The sequence below is a fragment of the Gavialis gangeticus genome, unplaced genomic scaffold, assembly GCF_001723915.1.
Source record: "Gavialis gangeticus isolate Ggan-Ray unplaced genomic scaffold, GavGan_comp1, whole genome shotgun sequence".
Lineage (NCBI taxonomy): Eukaryota > Metazoa > Chordata > Crocodylia > Gavialidae > Gavialis > Gavialis gangeticus.
The window spans coordinates 72,030,834-72,048,340 of record NW_017729031.1 but is presented as its reverse complement, the minus strand read 5'-3'; the positions used below and the strand labels follow the sequence as shown (position 1 = coordinate 72,048,340).

The following is a 17,507-nucleotide window of genomic DNA, read 5'->3' as shown; positions in this document are numbered from 1 at the left end:
TATATATATATATATATATATATATATATATAATGTATACATTGCTGATATACAAAATGTACATAATGTATATCATCTTCACAACTCCACAAAAAAGAATGCACCCTGTTGCTAGGACAATATTAAGAACTCTGAAAAAAGGTTATAGCACAAAGATATTACTGTAGCATGATGCTGGTATCAAGAAGTAAATTAGTATGGAAGGAAATGCTTTAAAATGTAAGTGTTATAAATAAGCAAGAAATGGTGAATAAACATTAAAATATCTCAGTGTGACCTTAACACTACTGTATTCAGTCAAACTAAACTATAGGTCCATACCAAGTAGCATGTGCTTTGTATTGATGATGAAAATTTAGAAACTGTATGGTTTGCTCCACAGGAAGGCTATGGCGTGCAAATCCAAAAAACACTTCTCTTTCTAGGAATTGTTTGCTACATATGGGTATGGAAGCATGTCAGTCTGGAAGGGATTTATGAATGGTTGTTTCCTGCGGTCACAACTCCTATATTAAGCTTTCTACAATGTTATTTTATCACAGCCAATCAGAGCCTGAAGGGCAGTATACCTATACTATATGTATTTCCGTCTCCTGACTGGATAAAGGTCTTGATTGCATGTTAAACCTATATATACCCACACATAGTGGGGTTTATATTTGCTTTTTTAAAGAATTAGATAAATCCTTTAAGAGAATTCAAGTGTGCATGAATCCATTCAAATCATTATCTGAGTTCTTTGATTCTTAATCCATAAAGCCATGGGTGAATCATATTCAGTTAAATATTCACTGAAGTCAATGAAAGTTTGCTTTAATAAGGACCATCAATATTTGGCTCAATAGGAACAAAACTAATATTAATATGTATTGTTTTTTATCTCTTGTAAAAAAAATGATATAAGTGTTCAGCAAACAGATAACTTTCCCTTTCCAAATGGTCTCTTTTCAGCCAGTTTCTAGCCCTAATTGGTTCCCATGGCACCTCAATATGTGCATCCTGCCTCCTGTAGACTGGGGTTGGAGAGGCACCTAGACAAGCCCAAAATACTGTGTGAACTCCCTCAGGTACCTAGACCCCATGTGCCTCTGAAATGCAATGGTTACAGCAGAAGATGAGGAGTAACCAGAAGGGAGGTGGGAGAACTGTAGCTGGTGAACCCAAGAAAGGAGAAAATTTCTCAGAACAACAGCAGAGACTCCCCTATGCCCGAGGAATGGTGCATGTGCCCAAAAGCTTGCAAAAAACTTTTTTCCAACTACTCAATTAAAAGAGATAAAATAAAAGAGATCACATCTACCTAAAGAACCTTGCCTACTTGTGTCCTTAGACCAACACAGTGACAACCAAAAACCCTGCAGAAAGGAGAGAAAGGAGCTCAGCTTGACTTAGCCTTGAGCCTTCCCATGAACAACTCAACACTTTGTTAAAAGGCAGGGCATATACAAGGGATGAAAGTAGCACCGTACAGTGCTTCCTCATCATGGCAAGGCACCTGGGCAGAGGACTAGAAATGAGTATTTTCCTCTGTTAGGCAGAAGCAGAAAATAGTTTCCTGACTGCTCTGCCCTGGGGACACGCTGGGCACTGTGGTGAGGAAAAGGCAAGGCTAGGGAAGCAGAGAGAACACCATAGGGCTGCAACTCACGGGAGCACAGGAGAGCTGCAGGCAGACTGCAGCCCAGCAGGGTCCCTGGCAGTTGGCTGGGCACCTGGAGGTGCTGCAGGATGTCGGGGATGGGGGTAGGGGAAGCTGAGAGGATCATGGAGAAAGGGAGGTTAGAACAGCTCCTTCAAAGCCTGCCTTTCATTTGGACAGGCACAAGACACTAACTTCTGCAACCCTTTAAATAATCACCTTCCTGAAGGTTTATTTAGATACGTGCCTCTCTCCTCCATAGTAACAGTTTTAACATGGCAGCAATTGCCAGCTTTCTCCTTCTGTAGCCACTTTTTCCCTTCTCAAAAAAGACATTTCCTTCTCTGCCTCTTTTCTCTAGCTCCTTTGCTTAAATCTTAATCTGCTTCCCTACTGCATCCCTGCTTGAAGTCCTTTAAAATCAGGCTCTCCTTCCCATACCTCCACTCTTCTGATGTTGGCTGTATGTGTGTTGGGGGTGAAGTGAGGGGCAGCAACAGCTATAATTCTGGCAGTGAAAGAGAAATAGATGATTTGCTAGATGTCTCATCCTTCCCACTCAAAGTACTCTTCAACTCAAAAAGCAACAGCTGTTCACATTTACACTTAAAGCCTCCACAGCTGGGCTTCCCACTACCCAAATGGAAGACCTAACCTGCAGCTCAAGCCAACAGTATTTCCCTGCCATGCTCACTTTTATTTTCAGGGTGCAGCTTATCAAGATCACTGTGGGTCAGCTGCCTCTATCAAGGTGAAATATCATATGCTAGCACCTAAGCTACATATAGACCTTCACTGCTTAAGGCATGTCAGTTGTTGTGCCAGCTAGGCAAAACCTTTCACCTCCAGCTGATCAAGTCCTCACATAAACAAAGTCTGGGAGAGCCTTGCCCTCTGAGCATTTCTTCTGTCAACATGTCCACTCTATAAAGAAACAGAATCTGTAAAACAATATGTAGGGAAAGTTGTCACTCACCTTTGACATTATTTTTGCAAGGCATTTGCTCCACAGGCTAACAGGTAGTGATCATGCCAGACTGAACTCCTTTTTTCCTGGGGTAAGGTTGAGATATGTACATTCATAGCATAAGCTGCTGGAATAAGATGTTGAAGAAGTGTTTCATTACTAAGATAAAGAAATAAATTGTACCACATGAAGTGCAATTTAATGCATGGGGGGGTGGGGAAATATGGGAGCTTACTCCATTTTAAAGTGAAATAAAGAGCTTCATGACACTCCTACCCATCACAGACAACTTTAATGCACATTTCAAACTCAGGCTTACTGCATGCTTACTTTCCTGGATAGACAATTCCTAGACAAAGCTAACAGAACGTGGGCATGCAGAACCAAACATTAGCAGTCTGATTTAAAATCATAAATGAAAGTACACCACCAAATATTTGTAGCAGATTTATTAACATTCCTATTCTTTCCTTTTCCTGATTTCAGGCTGTAATTACAAACATATTGGCATCTATTTTCTGTAGAAGAGAGACTGCTGTTTCAAAAGCACAGAAATTCACATGATACTTCTTAATCTTTGATCTTGGTAGCATAACAGCAAACTAGTTGTTTTAATTTGTATATTGCTATAGATGGTTGGGATTTGACTTCTCTTATTCTTATAGGTGCCATCTAAAATCACAGCCAATAGACCATTTTTAATGTAGCAGAAAAATTGCTTATTTGCCCACTCAGAACGTAGAATAGCCTCTTCTTAATGCCAGTGATGTCCACAGTAGCTTGGTATACACTGAGGTTGGTTTTTTTTATAGCAACTTTCAATCATTAATCTAGCAGTTGTGGAAGCCCCATATAAACCAGGTGTGAACAGGTCAGTCTCATTTTAGCAGTTCTGGACAACATGGGGATGGAAAGGAATTTCCAGGAAGAGATCTTTGTGGAAAACTTTTCCCTCCAGGAGACACTGCTTTGGGCTTATCTTAGAAAGAATGACAATCTAATATGTTTGTATTTTTGTAGTTACAGAAGTAGGATATTTCTACACATTCTGGTCCAAAGAGAATGAATGTCATGAATTCTTTTGTGGTCAAGTACCAAAATTATGGACACTGAACATTTGTACTTTAACGTCTACTCATTTGTAAATGGAAATGGTTTAAGTTTTCAGATATAATTGCAGTAATTGAATATGCAAATATATACAGAGACCTCAGGCATTTCTTCAAATATAAAGATCTTTAATGTCATTATTGTAATAAACTGGTCAGGGACTTTTGGGAGTAGCCTGCAACCATTCTGAACCTAAACCATCCTCAAATGCTGTTTTTTCAATCGACAAACAATGAAAAAAGTACAAAGCCAGTTGCAAACACTTTTTTATTAAACTGTTAGTGGAAAAAATAATTATACGTTGCTCCAAATGACAGTTTCTATACAATATTTATAATCCATTTTTAGTTTTCAAATAGTAGTTGAACATAAAAATAAAACAACAAAAATATAAAACCCCCCAACCAAACCAAGCAAAAAGTAAACAGTCAAGATGACGGGAAAAAAAATCAGAATACAAAAGCTTTGTACAATACAGAGTACTGATGAAAATTAAGGAGCAGAAATATGAAGTCAAACAAAACTTTCCACTTTACTGAGTAACTTTCCTTGGATTTGTGCTTGTTACTTAACTTCTGGAATATCTGTTAAATGATGAAATAGTGAACGACCATGAACGCAGCCTTTATTTTCATTTCCAAGCTCTTGCTTCATCCTGTGAATCGTGCTCTCTACATCCTCTTTTGACAAATGTAAAGGTAGCTGCCGAACCAGACGCACTGCTTCTCCCTATGGAGACATGGGTTGAGGTGTGGGGGAGAAAAAAAAAAACAAATAGTGTTACCTTGTAACAAATTAACTTGTGGCTTCAGTAGACTCAGTAGGCATTCCCTGGGGTTTTTCATTTTTCTAGTGATAAATTCCACCCCAAACATCCAAACTACAACTCTCTGGCAAAAGTCTCACAAGTCTATCAAGGCACCATCTGAGATATAAAAACAGAAAAAGAAATTACAGCATTGAATCAATTTGTGTTGCCAATCTATTGGTTATGCTTGTCTTCTTTTTAGCACATGGAGGGGATCCAATCTTGTTGACAATATTCAACAAACATGAAAACCTCTAAGTTATAGTGATATCAATGGGAGCTGAAATATTTACCAGCTCACAAAACATATTTTGTCTGTGGCAAAATCATGATTCAAAATTAAAATGACACTTTCCTACAGATATTTTGACCAATTTATAGCATTAAATAATTACATCTCTGTATCTAGTCTATTCAGTCACCACAAGTGTGTACATATAGTAGTAGAAAGTCTTATATACTAATTGACTATATGAATGTGTCTATATGAGATGCTTTACTGTGCACATGGTTACTGCGCAGTAAACCTTGCTAATCATGAGTAAATTTGCTACCTGAAAATGCAAGTAGCAAATTTACTTGAGATTACTAACTCTGCAATAATACTTGTGTAGATGACTAACCAGGAGCAAATCTGCTCCCAGTCAGCTGGCCACCAGGGGGCAGGAGATTGCTCCTTGCCCCTGGGAGCTGCCTGCTGCCAGGGTGGTCTCTGCCATAGGAGCCCAGGCAAGTACTATGTCCCCCTGCAGCAAGGAACTCCAAGCTCCCTGCTGCGAGACTGCAATCAGGAGTGGGGGCTGGGACATCCTTATCTCCCAGTGCCATCTCCACGGTTGTGAGGCCGGCACTAGGAGATCCCTTATCTCCCAATCTCCTGCCCCAATCTGCTGCTAGCTGCCCCACTGGCAGATTGGAGCAGGGGCCTGGGACCTGCCCCTCCCCTGCACCTCTTTCCAAGTCCCTTGGCCCCATTTGGGGAGCCAGGGCCAGAAGCTTCCTGCTGCTGGGGCAGGAGAACTTTGTCCCCATCCCAGCAGCAGGCAGCCTCCCTGGCGGCAGATTGCAATGTCCCAGCCCTAGCCAGGAAGCAGCTATCTCCTGACCCGATACTCCCTGTCAGCCCTTGGGCTAGCACCCAGAGGGAGCTTAGAGCTCCCTCTAGTAGTGGCAGGGGCCTATTGCAGGGCCCCAGGAAGCAGGAGCAGTTTGCTGCCATTAGCAGCATTGGTTCCCTGCACATGCAGATGTCTGCCCAGGAGCATTTATTCATGAGTAGTTTACTCGTGAGTAAACTGCTCCCGGATCTAATGCACATGTAGACACACTTGATATCAAGTTAATGCTATCAAATCTGATATTTAGGAGATGCCTGGTTCTATGTTATAATCCTTAACTCTGAATTTTTATCCTCTCTATGTCAAGTCCGACTGGGTGCTCAGCCCTATATTTTTAAATTATTATTTTTTCATTGTGATTGAAGGCTTTATGCCTTCCTATTTAATGTTTACCTTCCAGCTGCTATTATTACTGTGTAACTCCACACATAAAAGTGGTTCGTATGCCCAACTGCCTTAGTTTACAGCCCCTTCATCATCTCTCAACACTAGTCGTACATATCCAAGTCCAATTCTCCTGCCCTACCTGAGAACCTGGGTGGGAACTTGGTGGGCAAAGGAAAGAAAGTTTCTTTCTCTTTTGGTTAACTATCACTCAAATCACTTCTTGTTGACCAATCTTTCCTGGGCATACTTTTCTATGGTGTATCAGCATGCTCTCCTTTGGACAGCAGAACTATTTTGGCTCCACAGCCAATACCCGTCTTTCTCCCCCAGAAATATGGGACAGGATTTTCCTAAAGTATTTAAAAAGTAGCTGTACATAAAACATATGTACACTCTTAAGCCCAATTTGAAAATAGGATCTTAATGCAAGAAAGGATTTTGCCTATGTTTGATAAAGGACAGACTTAAGAAAACACTTTAGTATTTTTCTGTTTGGAGAACCCAAGATATTTAATCTTGAATCAACGCATTGAGAAGAGGCAAGGAAAGTGGCATAATGCTGATACAAGCCATACTGGGCACACCTACATGTGCATTAATGCACTGTAGTAGTAACGCACTGTTATTACAATTACTAACTCAATGCACAGTAACCACTGCTACTGCACAATAGTGTGGGTGCACGTCTTTTTAGTGATGCTAACACACACCAGACTCAGTCTACTATGCATTAGCACTATTTTTGCCATGAGCGCTAATGCACAGTAGAAATAATTTACTGCACATTTAGCATCTCATGTAGAAGTGCTCACTGGGAAACAACATACTCCCAATTGTTCAGCTTCTCTAGTATTTATTATGTAATTTGTGTACAAAACTGTTCATAATGAAAATTGTCCAAGTAAAGACAATGGACAATACACCTATTTGTGTATTAAACACTGACAAGAGTATTAATTAAGGGAAATGGTGGAGAGAGAGGCCAATGCAATGGTTAAAGTTAAAAGATTATTTTTATTTCAGTGACAAGTGTTGGCAGGTGGTGCTTTTGTACTTTGATATGATTTCAGCCATTTTAGGGTTTTAAAGCAGAGCCTAAATTAAAAAAACCATTTTGGTACAAAAATAGACCTTGATTCACATTTGTACTCTTTCCTCTTTGCATAAATTTCTTTTTGTTGCACCAGAGGTAGTTAGCTGTATAAGTCTGAAGTCAGGTAGAAGGCAGGGCAGGGTGACACCTTAGGACACCTATACACATGCCAGATGTCTGCTCTGACACGTGCTAAGTAGAATTAATCGAGTCTGTTGAAGTGTACTAACACACTCCAGCAGCCTCCGCGTGACCTGTATTCAGCATTCACACACTTCAAAATGGCGGTGGGGTCGCTTTAACTAAATCTCGTTGAACAAGCTCTAGTTAAAGTGCTCCCACTGCCATTTTGAAGTGCAGGATGCTGAATACATGCCACTGTGGGCATTTTAATTAGAGCAGCTCTCAGAGCCACTCTAATTAAAGTGCCCCCCTTCGCCCGAGAGCACATGTAAAAACTCCCTTAGAGACTAACTGTTCGAGAGTAGAGAACAAACCACTTCTTCATATGCTAAATATGTTGTTGCCTATGTAAAAATACAGCACCTCCTCATACAGATCTATTTCCTATGTGATTTCAAAGATGCATCTCATGACTAGTAGCAAAGCTTCTGTTCTTACCAATGCAGAGCCGTAATAGCAGAAACAGTATATTGAATCTATACCCCCTTGTTTAACACGAGTCTTTCAGAACAGAGCTACACTCAAGACAAAAAACTAGAGACTTTCAGACCATTTCAGCAATTTATTGAAATGTAAGATAGCTGATTTGCTTTCAAACATTGGCCGTTTCTTACCTCCAAATAATTTATCACTTTAAGAGGTCTACACTCAAATACTTCTTTAGCATTTTTATTTATCATAGCATTCAGAATTTCTTTTAAATCAGATACACCGTAGTATGGCATACAATTAGCCATTCCTTCTATTTCCATCTGGTTTTCTGTAGCTCCAACTCCTGGCAATAAAAGAAGAAAATATTAATATTCTCTGACATCAATAAATAAAGTGTATTTTGCATACTGTTTTGATTTATATCTCAGAATATGCCCAGTGAAAATAAAACTGATGTAAAAATGCTTAGTAAATTGGCCAATAGCATTCAAGAGAGCTAAGAAAATTAATTTTTCCTTCCTGGAGTGAACAGCCTGACTTCCCACAGGGTTTCCTATTAAATCACAAGACCTTTTCAAGCAACACAGTTTACTTTAGTTCAAATTCCAGTTAGCACTGTTTAAAGGTTTATATCACTTTACAATATTTCCACCGCTGGACAGGAGTTTTAATCCCAGGGCTTGTATTAAAACGTACGTGAAATTAAAGTTGAAGCTGAAACAGCTGCATGTAATATAGCTTGATTTTTGCACCATATACTAGTGGTGCAATGCACTCAGTTAAAACATCAACCGAAGTCAAATGTCTTCAGGACAGATCCAACTCCCATTGAAATCAAAAGCAACTTTTCCACTGATTTTAGTACCACAGGGCCAAAACGTTCAGACTCTCCCAACCTTTCCAGAGAGCTCCATATCCATCAAGAAGTTGTCCCTGTTGCAACTGAACAACTGAATGGGGACATCCATGACAAGCTGAAGAGACCACCCTAATAATGCCTAGAAAAAAAAGACAACTCCCCACATATTCTGAATACCAGATACAGCCCGCAGAGTTGCATCATCTGGCCCACAGCACTGCATGTAGGGCACAAAGCCCGTCTGGTGCACGCTGCACGTGACTAGTCTGGGACATATGCTGCATGCCGTGTCCATGCCAAACCAGCCCTGCATGCTAAATCAGAGTTTGGTCTGGACTGGACCCATAGAATCACTGAATAGTGCTGGAAGGGACCTTTAGAGGTCCTCTAGTCCAACCCCCTGCCTGAGGATCATCCTTATCCAAACCCACAGACTGGTCTGGCTTGGTGAAGCCAGTATGTACCCCAAACTGGCCCCAAATGCTAGCCCTGGCCATGCATGTGGGGCTGGAGCTGGTATGCAAACTTCCAAGAGTGCACACAGCGGCAGGGCGTGTGTGCTGGGTCCTGCATGTGGGGATGGTCTGTGGGCCTGATTGGGCCTGCAGACTGGCCTGGCAACCTTCATCCAGTCTGCAGGGCTAAATGACTTTGACACGCATCTTGAATCCATACACTGACCTTCCATATTCCTTCCACTCCAGTCATAAACCTCTCTCTCCTTTGCAGGTCAGCCACTATTGGTCTCATTTGCATGCTACAACAAATCCCATAGAGCAGTAAAAATCTTCCTCATGATAGTTTGTCTCTCAGTCATATAAGAATGGATCATGACAAACTCAATTCAACCCCACATGATCCTGCCTGACACCAAGCCTGAGAAATAGGAAACTGAGTTGGGAGACAGGGAGAATATTCATTTTAAAAAACTGGCAATTTTGTAATATTCATTACAAAAAACTGGCAATTTCTGTGCCAAGGCCTGTGATGTTTGTTGTCCAAGTCAAGAAAAGTCCAACTCATCTTATTTCATAAACAATTTTATGTAAATGGCAGAAGCTTGAGATAAATTGTCTAGTATGAACTGGAATAGGTTAAAAGAACTATGAGAAGGAATCTTTGAAGGTTCTTGGCTTTGTTACAAAGTAAGATTTCTAGAAAAGGAAAGACATGTTTACAGTTGAAATTGCTCAAATGTATCTAATTAGTTAGTGTTAACTAAATGAGATTACCACTCCTTCCTGGACAATATTTATCTAGTATTTATTAAATGGGAATGTTGGTAGGCAAAACTGGATGGGTTGGAAGGGTAAACTTTAGAATGACAGCTGCTACCTTCAGAGTCCCTTGGCACTTTGCAATCCAAGAGACTCCTGTGCCTCCAGAGAAGAGATCTTGACCAGACCAGTTCAGAATGAGAGGAAACATGGTATTTCTACCTCTGTCAGCTTCAGCTAAACATAACCACCACTTTGAATGTAAGAATCAAGTTCTCTTGTCTTTTATCTGCTGTCTGAAGAATCTAGTTTAGCCCACCAAGACAGCTACATCTTTGCAATGCTGCTAGGTGGCCATAATCAGAGACAGTTCACAAGGTCTCAGAAATTGTGCTTCTCCATTACTAATGTTACAAATGAGAATCAACGTTAACAACAGAAGCTATTTTTCTGTTGTTCTTTTCTTTTCCTTTCCTATATATCTATATCTAGGTATCTATTTCTAGATAAAAATATCTATATCTATATATTAAGGCTGTGTGAAATTTCAACAGTCGTTTCATTTTGGAGGTGTTTCGGCCCTTGAAAGGACCAAGAGACCTTCCCTTGCCCTTCCTAGCAAGTTTGACTCTTGTTATTTGTTTCCTAGCTGTCCTTTCTCTTCCCTATTCCTGGTTCCTTGAAACTTATCACTCCAACCTATGCATTTTTGCCCGAGTGTTTAATTTCCCCATCTGGACTTGCTATCATAATGGCAGTCTTCCCTCCCCACACCATAGTCCCCTTGCTCACCTAGTCTCAAATCCCCTTTCAACGCTTTGTCCAACCTTTCTGTCTCCTCAGTTCTTGTCTTTCAGTCCCCGTTTCCCTCTCCAAATTGCTCAACCTAGCCTTAGTTTCCCCTCCCACCTCTTTCCTCATTGCTTCTTCAGTCCTCTCACTCCTTTATCCAATTTCCATTTTCCCCCGGCTTCAGCCAGCTAGCTCCCAGTTCCCCACCTCATTTTTCTCTTCTAGTCATCATCTCCTTGCTGTGTTCAACCAGCTGTTGCTCCCTTAGGTCTCAGTCCCAAGCCTTCCTCTACAGTCTCTCTCTCTCTACTGCTAGGGCCCAGTCCAGTTCCTTCTGGAAGTACTAAAGCACAGCACAGTAACTGCCTGTACTGTGCAATGTGCACAGCACGTCTAGATTTTGCCACTACGTCGCTGTAGCTGTGTGCTACAACAGGGGAGTGCACTGCTATGGCAATGTAGCTGCTGATTGCGTGTACACCTACATGATCCCTATGTTGTCGTAGCGCACTGTATGGGGATGTAGCATGTCACCATAGGGCAATGTGCAGACATGCCGTATGTGAAATAAAATAATTATTATTCACTGCCTTCCAGTCAAATTAAAAGTCACAAGAAAGAAGAAGATGTAGAGAACATCACTAAATGAGATAACAGTAAGTTTGCATTCATGTTTGGAAAACAAGCATAATGAAGGGTTGGCATTAGAAGACAGCAATGGCAACTTTAAAAGAGACCCTAGGAAGCACTGTGGCTCTGGAAGGTGAATACGACCAAAACAAAATCTGATAATGAATCAAAGTAGAAATGATCATCTTCTCAGGAAGAAACCATTGGTTATTGTCTGTTAGAAAATATCCTACATGAAATCTCATTTAATTTCTGTTAGACAGTATTGAATTAGCCAATTTGTCAGCAAAAAGCACCCTCTATATAAGATACAGAAAATAAAACAGTATTCTTTTGAAGAAAAAGAACCTACATAGCCTCTTACTGAGAGGCTTGATGTAGATGCTTTTTTTGAACCTATCCTTGAAGGTTCCCATATGTTACAGTAGATCTGTCATCACTCTACATATGCAGGGTGCAATAACACAAGAAGCTATAGCATTTCCAACAGCTCTATAGTGAATCTGCCTTGGACGAAGTGAACTGCCCTCTAGGCACCACACCCAAGAAGCTAGTTTCTCTTGGAACTCTGACAGAAGAAAAGTTTGCTGAGATTTGCTTCCGAGAAGGCTGTCTCCAGATTTTCACTGATGGAGGAAAGTGATGCAAGTTATTCAGTATAGAAATGTTGGGACATTCACTCCCTATTCTTGGGATATTATGATCTTATACTAAGACAGCTTGGCAGCATGATGGGATTTCACTGGAGAGTAGACTGACAGAACTAGTTTTAAAACAACTCTGATACAGACTCCAAAAATCTGCTCTAGCCAAATGTAAAATGTATGATAATGATCTTGAAATGAAAATAAACGAATGTTCAGATCCTAAAACAGCATGTCCAGACCTCCACTAATGGCTCCAGTCAAGTGCAGAGCAAAGCAAAAAGTAGCACAGAACTGTCTTTTAAGCCTCTTTGGGGAGCTTGGGTGGAGAACTTTGGTTTTAACTGATAGGGAAGGCCGGTGGGACTAAGGAAATGCTACCAAAACACTAAATTATTTTCCAATTTGTGATATTCCTTTTGTATCCAGAAATCTGAAAAAGTCAGAGTAAGACTGAGGCAAAGAGACCTGGACGTGGGAACTGTCCATAAAGATAATGAAACGTTGAGGATATGAAGCCCCCCACCACAGAAATGTTCTTCCTTTTTTACTTATAGGGAAAGTTGCAAGTTTCCCAAATATTCCCCAATGGAAAAAGAAAAACCTTGCAAAAAGCTTCACAAAATCCCATCCCACTCACCCTGCGGCTGACAGGACTCATTTACTGATGCTAATGGTATATGGACTGGGCCCACAATAACCAGAAGAAAATGACCTGCTGTCTACAAAGAGAAAGTACTGGGTAGTTTTACAAGTGTACCAATAGAAGCCTGACCAAGTGTCAGCCTTTTGTTTTAGAATAAAAGGGGGAACTCACATTTTATTCAGCTGTATTGAACACACATGCTCATGACAGTAAGCAAGACAGAGGTTCCAAAACAGGGATTAAAAAAAAAAAAAAGTCTGGAATGTTAGGTAGATGTAACCAGAACAAAGAACCATGTATTTAGCATACCTGCACTAGCTCAGATATAATACAGTCCTTTCCAAAGCCTTTAATAAGCTCATCTTTGTAGCATCTGATTAAGTGAGCTGTGGTTCATGAACACCTATGTTTCTTAAATTCAGTTAGTCTATAAAATGCACTTCTGCCTTGCCTTCTACCTGACCTTTACCTCAAAAATAGTAGTCATCCATATCCAGTTGTAGTTTGGTGCAGTAGACGAGAGCACGAGACTAGAAATCAAAAGACCTTGGTTTTATTCTCCTGACTGTCGATACTACTTTGGGCAAGTTATTTAATTATTGAATGATTTAGTGAAAGCAAACATTATATTCATTTTCATTCATACCAAGCACTGGCACCTAATATAGAAAAAAATCTGGAACAACTATTAAGTTTAGAAGCTTTCTAACAACCATGCAATTATTTACATAAAGACTGTATATTAATTATACACATAAAGGGAGAAAATTTGAGTTGCTTGGACAATCAAATTCCTAGCATTTCTAAGTCTCTGAATGCCAGACTTTGAAGCTGAAATGTTAATGGACTACTTCTATATGTAATAAGATAGGCAGCAAATTAGTGCCATATGCATAGTCAAGATTACATTTCATGAAATACATATGCTTTGACTAGTCAGAATGGAAAACTACTACTAAGCATATGAAATACTCTAAGAATTAAACTGATTAAACTGATTAAACAGAGATTTCTTATACACATTTTTATTTCCTGAATTAGTTAATATAACTTTAGTAATCACCAAGGATCCTGGTTTTCTCTGTTGAAAAAAATCAAACATTCTCTGATAAAAACATGCAAATTCTCCGATTAACCCCCTCCCAAATCTGCTATTAAAATGAAATGCCATTATATATATAGTTATCAATTGAACACAATGTTTTATTGATATATTTACAATTTTAAAGCAATTTGGAAGCCTATCAGTGTTTCAGTCACTATAATAAAATAAATTCTAAGTACCTATAAATGTTGGTATTTGATTTTGGGTTTATCATGGAAAATCAGAGCTCCCCTGCCCCCTTCGCTCACCAGGACACAGGGCCAGGCCCCTCATTGGCAAGCCACAGCCCCCTATACCCCCACCCCTGCTAGAGGGAGCTCCCAGTTGCCAGGGCTATGGAGCGAGGGATCCAGGTCCTCAGGTCCACAGCCTCTGCCCCCTGCAGCAGCACCCAAGCCCTGGCTGCCGCCTACGAGAGGCAACAGCTCCTGCAGCAGAGGGGAGCATGGAGCTTGGCTCCCCCTCCCACTTAGGTGGTACAGCCAGAGTGGAGCCTGTAGGGGGACAGGTGCAGGCTGCCCATTGTGAGCTTGGTGTCCCCACCCCACACCCAGGCCTCCACAGCCCAGTCGGCAGGACCCAGCGTGGCATGGTAGAGCGGGGCTAGGCAGGGAAGCTCTTTGCTGTTGCAAGCCCCGTACTGCCCTGGCAAGGTGCCCCCTGCCCGCCTGGCAGCAGCAGGGACAGTGGGGTAGAGTTGTGTCCCTCGATGCTGCCGGGCAGGCAGGGGACACCTCGCCAGGGTGGTGCAGGGCTTGCAGCAGTGGCTGCCCAGCCCTGCACTTCCCTGCTGTGCCACAGAGGCCCTGGGGGGAGGGCAGCAGGTCGGTGAGCCTAAGCCTGTGGGCAGCCTGCACCTACCCCATGTACAGATCTGGGGGCACATGCCCTGCCCTGCCCCCCCATCCCCCTGGGACTGCACGTAGCAGTGGGGAGCAAGCCCCCACCCACCCCGGACAAGCTGCCTGCAGCCCCATCCCACTCCCTGCCCAGGCTGGTTTCAGGCCCCATCCACTGTCTGGGTTGGGCAGCAGCCCCAGCCCTAGGCTGCCTGGCGGCTATGTGCATGTGTGAGCACGCACATGCACATTGTGCCCACTGCCTGACCATCCTCCTCCCTCTCCACCCAGCTCTGCCATCCTGCAAAGAGCTCTTTGCAAAAGTGGAAAATCCACATGTTCCTCTGTTAAAGTGAAAAATCCATGTTTTGTTTAAAAGGGAAAATTTGTGGGGGGGGTTTTGTTGTTCTGTGAGAAACAGAAAACCCTGATTCCTGGAAATCACCAAAGGCTAAAAACATCATTATTTGAAATGTTTTAGTTAAGTATTCCTCTTGAAAGGAAATTTTATGCTGTGTTTGAACAAAGCATGCTTTTGTCATTAGTTTTCATTTCCCAAGTGAGAAAGAAAAGATTATGCTCTTGGTCAGATAAAACTCTGAATTAACCTAAGGTACTAAAGGTGTGACTGGTTAGTTGACTGGTTAGTTAACAGTTTGTTTGACAGGATTCCACCCATTCTATCATCTAAACTGGAAAAGTTTGAAAAGACCACAACAAAAAAAAGAAAAAAGGTAAAATCATACCTGGTATTACTTTTATCCTAAATCCATTTGCTACAAGCCTTGGATCCGTTAAGTAAATTGATTCACCGAATCTTTGACAATCCTTTGATAAACTCTTGAGTGTGTTCATATAATGAACTCCACTAAAAAGACTGTAAAACAAACAAAAAACCAAATGTGATAAAGTTTAAAATGATCCAAGCCAAACCAACCCCACACAGAAACAAAAGCACGGCCTAGTAAGTAGAGATATAGACTGAAAAATAATATATTTACTTAAAAAGAGAGTTCCATTATTTTAATTTATTAATCATACTCTTGTAAAAATTACATCTACTTATGCAAACCCCAAGGATACATTTGTATTTACAAACAGTGAAAATAAACTTTTGGAAGTCATAAGTATTATAAAAACTCTAGGTCAAATATATTTGAAAAAAGAAACAACTGTGCCCATTTTATTTATGTATCTTAAAGAATTGTAATTTATATTCTAAAGATAAAATAAATTAAAGCAAAAGCATACTCTTATTATACGATTCCTAGGGGACATTTTTGTTCAAAATTAAAGCTACTAGGTAAATAAAGCAAATATAAAACATGAACCAGTTTAAACTTTATGATAAATTCTGGAAACTTTAACGATATATGGATAAGGACAATTCTCTTACATTTTATATATTCGCTGTAAAAAGAAAAGCTGCAAAACTAGACACAGGACAGTATAAGTTGGTGGAAAGTTGTGGAATTAGGAAGTGTTTTAAAAACCTCTGGGTACTGGATTTTTTTCCTGCTAACAATAAAATCAGTGACAAAATTCCTTTAAGACCATGATTTTAAGAGGAGCAGGAGCAGGAGCAGGAGCAGGGGAAGGAGCAGATCTGCTGAATAATTTCAATGCATGATTTAAAATGTAAAAATAATACGTAAATCTAGAGAGTCACTGACTCTATGGCTAAGGTCTCCTCAGCATTTACTGCAGTTAATTAAGTGACACTTTAAAAAACAAAACAAAACAAAACTAAAAACCTTGCACCACTCTACAGTACCTGTCTGTTAATACAATTGGTTTGTCCAGGGTCTCTACAGGAAGTTTATGATTCATAAGTAATTTTTTATACAGAAGGACTTCTTCCATTCTATACGGGTTCAGTAACATTATCTTTTTTTCAGAAGCCATTATCCAAACATCAGGAAAACTCAGACGATGGATTAGGTAAAGCTCATGTTTATCAAAATTGTTCTCCTCATGCCTCTGAAATTTATGCTTCAAAGAATTCATTGAGAAGGGCACTTGAACAATTTTCACAGGCTTGTTGGATTTCTGTTTCTTTTCAATTTGAGAAAGAAACATTTTATCAAGATTTTGCTGGTTGGAGAGAGAAGCCTTCAGTCTGAGCTGTTGCCTTTTATCTGTATCCTTCGTTGATCTTGGCATTTTCTGTTCCACAGCTTTCTTTGTCTGTCTGTCATATCGCTCCAGATCCTTAGCAGCTTTCTCTTCATACCTAAAAGGAAAAGATTCAGAAATGTAATGACATAAAGCCCTGATCGCAGCACCATTTTAATACAACCCAGCACTCTGACTCCTTTAAGTAGAGAGAATACTACTGTAGCCATCATGGTCTCCGCTGCAAGGGCAGAAATCGCACCCCAGAAACATGTAGGTGGGAATGCCTGGAGAATGGATGGAGCCTTTGCTCTTCCTGCAACCTGGCAGCCAACAAGCAAAGCAAGCTATATTCTGCAAAAGGCTGCAGAGTAAGGCACCGGTACTCCTCCTACAGGGTCCATCTGACTACAGGTGTGTAATCAGAAATACCATACCTTATAGGCACCTGAAATGCATGAAACTTTCCACATGTCCATCATCTTAGGCCCCCTCTGACAAAAATAAAGTTGGCGCCTATGGTATATTGTATCTGGTTATTAGATAAAAGCAGCCATTTGACAGCAAATTGCTCCCCAGTACCAGGTTGTGAGAGCAAGAGAAACACCTTTTTCCAAGTAAAATTTCAGTAAATGCCTATAAAGATTAGGACTGATGCCATAAAGAACAGTAATGACACTGGCTTAAACTGTCACAGATGCTCCTTAAACATGTTTAAATTATACAGTTATAATAATAATATCATCAGACTCTTATCTGTAGTACCGAGTTAGGTCTTTCCAAGTTATCTGAATTTATCTGCGCTTTGTAAAGACTTCAGTATGAAAAGGAATGGAAAACATTGAGACTGTTTAGCTTCAAAAACATGGTAAGAGATGTTTAAAATAATTAATAATTCTGGGAAAGAAAACATAAATATCTCA

The 17,507-nt window shown here is 40.5% G+C and overlaps 1 protein-coding gene across 2 annotated transcripts in view; it reads right to left on the bottom strand.

Moving 5' to 3' along the window:
* Positions 1-3,964: 3,964 nt before the first annotated feature.
* Positions 3,965-17,507, bottom strand: part of PMS1 (PMS1 homolog 1, mismatch repair system component) — an 80,415-nt gene continuing 66,872 nt past the window's right edge. For both annotated transcript variants that reach the window (XM_019523095.1, XM_019523096.1), the window contains 4 exons: positions 16,244-16,702; positions 15,216-15,346; positions 7,920-8,080; positions 3,965-4,445 (listed from right to left, as the gene is read on the bottom strand). In XM_019523095.1, the coding sequence (XP_019378640.1) occupies positions 4,281-4,445; positions 7,920-8,080; positions 15,216-15,346; positions 16,244-16,702 (916 nt within the window). In that variant the 3' untranslated portion in view covers positions 3,965-4,280. The remainder of the gene's footprint in view (positions 4,446-7,919; positions 8,081-15,215; positions 15,347-16,243; positions 16,703-17,507) is intronic.